This window comes from Acipenser ruthenus, chromosome 39, assembly GCF_902713425.1.
Source record: "Acipenser ruthenus chromosome 39, fAciRut3.2 maternal haplotype, whole genome shotgun sequence".
Lineage (NCBI taxonomy): Eukaryota > Metazoa > Chordata > Actinopteri > Acipenseriformes > Acipenseridae > Acipenser > Acipenser ruthenus.
Genome location: NC_081227.1, coordinates 6,766,568 through 6,772,636, shown reverse-complemented (window position 1 = coordinate 6,772,636; position 6,069 = coordinate 6,766,568). Strand labels below are relative to the sequence as shown.

The window sequence follows — 6,069 nt, the reverse complement described above, 5'->3', positions numbered from 1 at the left end:
CTGCACTTTTGCACCCGTGTCTCCACAGGTAACCTCGAGATGGCTGAGCAGTTTGAGCTGGCGCTGGAAATCCGAGTGAAGGCGGTGAGAGCCGTGTTCTGGGACGAGTCGCTGGGCGCCTGGTTCGACTACAGTCTGCAAACCAACTCTTCTCACCAGGCCTTCTACCCCTCCAACCTGACTCCGCTGTGGGCTCAGTGCTTCTCAGAGCCCAGCGCGGGGGAGAGAGCGCTCCGGTACCTGCAGGTCAGTGTATCAGCGTGGGCTCGGTGCTTCTCAGAGCCCAGTGCGGGGGAGAGAGCGCTCCGGTACCTGCAGGTCAGTGTATCAGCGTGGGCTCGGTGCTTCTCAGAGCCCAGCGCGGGGGAGAGAGCGCTCCGGTACCTGCAGGTCAGTGTATCAGCGTGGGCTCGGTGCTTCTCAGAGCCCAGCGCGGGGGAGAGAGCGCTCCGGTACCTGCAGGTCAGTGTATCAGCGTGGGCTCGGTGCTTCTCAGAGCCCAGCGTGGGGGAGAGAGCGCTCCGGTACCTGCAGGTCAGTGTATCAGCGTGGGCTCGGTGCTTCTCAGAGCCCAGCGCGGGTGAGAGTGCGCTCCGGTACCTGCAGGTCAGTGTATCAGCGTGGGCTCGGTGCTTCTCAGAGCCCAGCGCGGGGGAGAGAGCGCTCCGGTACCTGCAGGTCAGTGTATCAGCGTGGGCTCGGTGCTTCTCAGAGCCCAGCGCGGGGGAGAGAGCGCTCCGGTACCTGCAGGTCAGTGTATCAGCGTGGGCTCGGTGCTTCTCAGAGCCCAGGGCGGGGGAGAGAGCGCTCCGGTACCTGCAGGTCAGTGTATCAGCGTGGGCTCGGTGCTTCTCAGAGCCCAGCGCGGGGGAGAGAGCGCTCCGGTACCTGCAGGTCAGTGTATCAGCGTGGGCTCGGTGCTTCTCAGAGCCCAGCGCGGGGGAGAGAGCGCTCCGGTACCTGCAGGTCAGTGTATCAGCGTGGGCTCGGTGCTTCTCAGAGCCCAGCGCGGGGAGAGAGCGCTCCGGAACCTGCAGGTCAGTGTATCAGCGTGGGCTCGGTGCTTCTCAGAGCCCAGCTCGGGGGAGAGAGCGCTCCGGTACCTGCAGGTCAGTGTATCAGCGTGGGCTCGGTGCTTCTCAGAGCCCAGCGCGGGGGAGAGAGCGCTCCGGTACCTGCAGGTCAGTGTATCAGCGTGGGCTCGGTGCTTCTCAGAGTCCAGCGCGGGGGAGAGAGCGCTCTGGTACCTGCAGGTCAGTGTATCGGCGTGGGCTCGGTGCTTCTCAGAGCCCAGCGTGTGGAGAAAGTGCTCCGGTACCTGCAGGTCAGTGTATCAGCGTGGGCTCGGTGCTTCTCAGAGCCCAGCGCGGGGGAGAGAGCGCTCCGGTACCTGCAGGTCAGTGTATCAGCGTGGGCTCGGTGCTTCTCAGAGCCCAGCGTGTGGAGAAAGTGCTCCGGTACCTGCAGGTCAGTGTATCAGTGACGCAGGGTTAGAAAATAGTCTTCCTGTCTGTCCTCTACTGAAACAATGTCCCCGCACCCCTGTCTGACTGTCCTCTTGTCCCTCTCTGTCTGTCCCAGGACAGTGGGATGCTGGGGTACCGCAATGGCGTCCCCACGTCCCAGATGGAGAGCGGAGAGCAGTGGGACTACCCCAACGCCTGGCCCCCCCTGCAGCTCATGATCATCGAAGGTAAGACCGGGGATCTGTGCTGGAGTTGTTTTACTCCAGTACACCGCGGTGTTGTATCGGAAAATACCAGCTTCTGAACAGCATGTACCCACATGGACCCTTTAATGAAAGCTATTATGATTAGTGGTAGTGGTTGTATTGAATATTGATTAGTACACACTGAGACATGTGTTATCCAGTTGTAACTACAGTGTGGTGATTTGAACCCCTGCCTGCCTGCCTGACTGACAGGGCTGATGAAGCTGAGCTCGGAGAAAGCAGAGCAGGTGACCTTTGACCTCGCGCAGAAATGGATCCGAACCAACTGGGCGGCTTACCAGCGAGACAAAGCCATGTTTGAAAAGGTAAGCGGGTTGGGACAGCGTTGGAGGTTCATCAGCAGCTCAGCGGCAGATCTTTGCTTTATTTGAGATGAAAGGCGCACAGCAGGCTGCTTCTGTCTCCTATTCACAGAGCGAAAGCTGCTGGTGCTTGAGATAGGAGCCCCTCTGCACTGCACAGTGTATTGAACAGAAAACACACATGCTTGATTCTTCAAAAAGCATTATATAAATCTGTCAGCCTTTCTCTCCCATGTTAGACACTGCTCTGGCCTTGTAGTTTCAGTAAAGAAGGGGACTGCAGAAGAGGCAGTGCTGTGTGCAGTAAACCCGTCCTGCCTGCTCTCAGCAGTGCTGTAACCTCAGCTCCGTCTCTAAGTGTGAGCAGGATAAACGCCAGGAAAGCCGCAGGCTGTGAGTCGGCTGCTTCTCCTCGTCGGCTCTCTTGTGTGTGTTCTTTGAGGAGGCGGTGTGTGTGCTGTTTCTCCTCAAGTCTGCGCAGGTCCTGGTGACTCAGCCTCAAGTCACTGCTACTCAACACTTAATACAAGGACTGACACCCACCTATTAGCATACACAGGAATGTGCAGCTCCAACCCCAGACTCATACTGTGGCTGACGTCGTCCCAGCTCGAGGCTGGTGTGGGCGGTGCTAAATGGATTATGTAACGTCACATGTATGTTTTTTCTACTGGGTGATTCAGAAAGAAGAAACTATGAGAAAAAAAAGCACATTGTTACAGAACAATTGATCTCCACTATGTGTTTCAGGAAAAGTAAAATGTGCTGGAGTTGAATCATGAATGTGACTCTCCTCTTCTCTCCCCTGCCCTCCTCCCTGTTCTCCCCTCTGTTCTCTCCCCTCCTCCCTGTTCTCTCCCCTCCTCCTCCCTGTTCTCTCTCCTCCCCTCTCTTCTCCTCCTCTTCTCTCTTCCTTCTCCCTGTTCTCTCCTCCTCCCTGTTCTCTCCTCGTCTCTCTCCCCTCCTCCTCCCTGTTCTCCCCTCTGTTCTCTCCCCTCCTCCTCTTCTCCTCCTCTCTCTTCTCTCTCTTCCCCTCCTCCTCCCTGTTCTCCCCTCTGTTCTCTCCCCTCCTCCCTGTTTTCTCCCCTCCTCCTCCTCTCCTCTCTCTTCTCTCTCTTCTCCTCCTCCTCCCTGTTCTCTCCTCCTCCTCCTACTCTCCTCTTCTCTCTCCTCCTTCTCCCTGTTCTCCCCTCCTCCTCCTCCCTGTTCTCCCCTCTGTTCTCTCCCCTCCTCCCTGTTTTCTCCCCTCCTCCTCCTCTCCTCTCTCTTCTCTCTCTTCTCCTCCTCCTCCCTGTTCTCTCCTCCTCCTCCTACTCTCCTCTTCTCTCTCCTCCTTCTCCCTGTTCTCCCCTCCTCCTCCTCCCTGTTCTCTCCCCTTCTCTTCCCTCCTCCTCCTCCTCCCTGTTCTCTCCTCTTCTCTCTCTCTCCCCTCCTCTTCCTCCTCCTCCTCCTCCTCCTCCCTGTTCTCTCCTCTTCTCTCTCTCTCCCCTCCTCTTCCTCCTCCTCCTCCTCCTCCTCCCTGTTCTCTCCTCTTCTCTCTCCCCTCCTCCTCCTCCTCCCTGTTCTCTCCCCTTCTCTTCCCTCCTCCTCCTCCTCCCTGTTCTCTCCTCTTCTCTCTCTCTCCCCTCCTCTTCCTCCTCCTCCTCCTCCTCCCTGTTCTCTCCTCTTCTCTCTCCCCTCCTCCTCCTCCTCCCTGTTCTCTCCTCTTCTCTCTCTCTCCCCTCCTCTTCCTCCTCCTCCTCCCCCTCCCTGTTCTCTCCTCTTCTCTCTCTCTCCCCTCCTCTTCCTCCTCCTCCTCCTCCTCCTCCCTGTTCTCCCCTCTGTTCTCTCCCCTTCTCCTCCTCCTCCTCCTCCCTGTTCTCCCCTCTGTTCTCTCTCCCCTCCTCCTCCTCCCTGTTCTCTCCTCTTCTCTCTCCCCTCCTCCTCCTCCTCCTCCTCCTCCTCCCTGTTCTCCCCTCTGTTCTCTCTCCCCTCCTCCTCCTCCCTGTTCTCCCCTCTGTTCTCTCCCCTCCTCCTCCTCCCTGTTCTCTCCTCTTCTCTCCCCTCCTCCTCCTCCTCCTCCCTGTTCTCTCCTCTTCTCTCCCCTCCTCCTCCTCCTCCTCCTCCCTGTTCTCTCCTCTTCTCTCCCCTCCTCCTCCTCCTCCTCCCTGTTCTCCCCTCTTCTCTCTCCCCTCCTCCTCCTCCTCCTCCCTTTTCTCTCCCCTTCTCTCCCCTCCTCCTCCTCCTCCCTGTTCTCTCCTCTTCTCTCTCCCCTCCTCCTCCTCCTCCCTGTTCTCCCCTCTGTTCTCTCCCCTCCTCCTCCTCCTCCCTGTTCTCCCCTCTGTTCTCTCCCCTCCTCCTCCTCCCTGTTCTCTCCTCTTCTCTCTCCCCTCCTCCTCCTCCCTGTTCTCCCCTCCGTTCTCTCCCCAGTACGATGTGAATGGAGACGGGAAGCCAGGAGGAGGTGGAGAGTATGATGTTCAGGTGAGAGGCTGTGTTACTCCTGCAGTGTGGAAGTGCTGCTGTCTCATGAGTTGCAGTGAAGTTCAGTTGACAGGTCACAGTGATCAAAGCAAGTCATGTTAGTGTGTGTGTGTGTTTTAATTCAGCTTGTCAGTGTGAAGTGCTATTAAACTCTGTGGACATTAATCTCTTGACTGATAAAGAGACGAGAATGAACCCAACATGAAACCAGGCCGTGTAACCCTGTACCTGCCGTCCCTTCTCATTGGTGGATTGTGTTCCTGTCTCTGATTGGCTGTCCTGTTTGGGTTCCTGTCTCTGACTGGCTCTCTGTTCTCTAGCTGGGGTTCGGCTGGACGAATGGGGTGGCCCTGCAGCTCCTGAATCAGTTTGGGGGGCAGCTGACATCAGGATGCCCTCCACTGCACACCTGCCTCTTGGTGTGGCTCGTTAGCGCCGCCCTGGTGTTCTTCATGTGAACTGCAGCCGCTCCAAGGACCACACTGCACCTTTCCGCTGATAGAAAATAGCCGGTGCTGAAGACTGCGTTTGCTGTCACCTCAGTGGGAATATCCAGGCGAAACATTTGAGTTTTGAGCTGTACAGATTTTTACTATGATCAGATAAGCCATCAATGAATCACAAACCCGAGGGTCTTGAATTGCAGTTTTACTGCACTGTAAGAAGAGCCTGATTTTAACTGAACTATCTCGATAATTGAAATATAGTATTACTTTTTCTGATTAAGCCAATAGTTAGCCACTAAGTGAAAACTCTGTGTTGAATAAAATGAAAGAAAATGTGAATCACAAATAAAAAGTTACGCAATGGCTCCCTCTAGCGGTTGGTGATTGTAATGGCCGGTGAAATAACTCGTCCCATCTCGAGTGCAAGGAGCTGGGGGAAGGCTCCACTCAAAGCTGGTCATACGAAAGTACATTCTGCAGTCGCTCTCAATTTTTTTTTTTTGGGGGGGGGGGGGGCATTTTTAACCTATTACCAACAAGAAAACAACCGTCTGTTTATTTAAATTCACACACACAACAAAAACGATTCCTTGAACAGAAAGGAAAAGACAAAGCAATGGTTAAGCAGCGTGTCGGTTTGGGTTTCCCTGTATCACAAGAAGAAACGTACGTCGCCTGCGTTCCGCTTTGAACGTGTCTGGAGTCTCTGCAGCGCGGAACATGTTGTTACTCAACCTGGCCACAAGGTGGCAGCAATGTTCTTATTAACAGGCTTCGCAAGATTAAAAACGGCTGGATACCAAAACTCTGCAGTGTCCCTCTGCCGTTTAGTCATGTTTAGATTTACGATCAAATAGGTTTCATACATTATTCAATAGTACAGCGTCCTGTGCACTGAGCTGTGTGTTTGCAAGTGTGCATACGAGTGTATCTCTGGCTGCTGTCATGCAAATACATTTTCTGCTAGATAGATGCAGCCATCGAACACATATGAAGTCTTTCAATCGAAATAAAATCGAGCTGTAAAGCTGATGTAGTCTGTTTATAGGGAGCATGCCGTGGTTTAGACGCCAGTGCTTTGTCAATGACATTGTGAGGACTGATCTACACTCAGCGACGTTATCAG

At 55.0% G+C, this 6,069-nt stretch overlaps 1 protein-coding gene across 1 annotated transcript in view; it reads left to right on the top strand.

Annotated features, from left to right (window-relative positions):
- Positions 1 to 5,306, top strand: part of LOC117966633 (trehalase-like) — a 14,598-nt gene extending 9,292 nt beyond the window's left edge. Inside the window, exons 11-15 of the mRNA XM_059009755.1 lie at positions 29 to 246; positions 1,582 to 1,693; positions 1,925 to 2,037; positions 4,444 to 4,497; positions 4,818 to 5,306. Of these exons, the coding sequence (XP_058865738.1) occupies positions 29 to 246; positions 1,582 to 1,693; positions 1,925 to 2,037; positions 4,444 to 4,497; positions 4,818 to 4,955 (635 nt within the window). The 3' untranslated portion in view covers positions 4,956 to 5,306. The remainder of the gene's footprint in view (positions 1 to 28; positions 247 to 1,581; positions 1,694 to 1,924; positions 2,038 to 4,443; positions 4,498 to 4,817) is intronic.
- Positions 5,307 to 6,069: the final 763 nt, after the last annotated feature.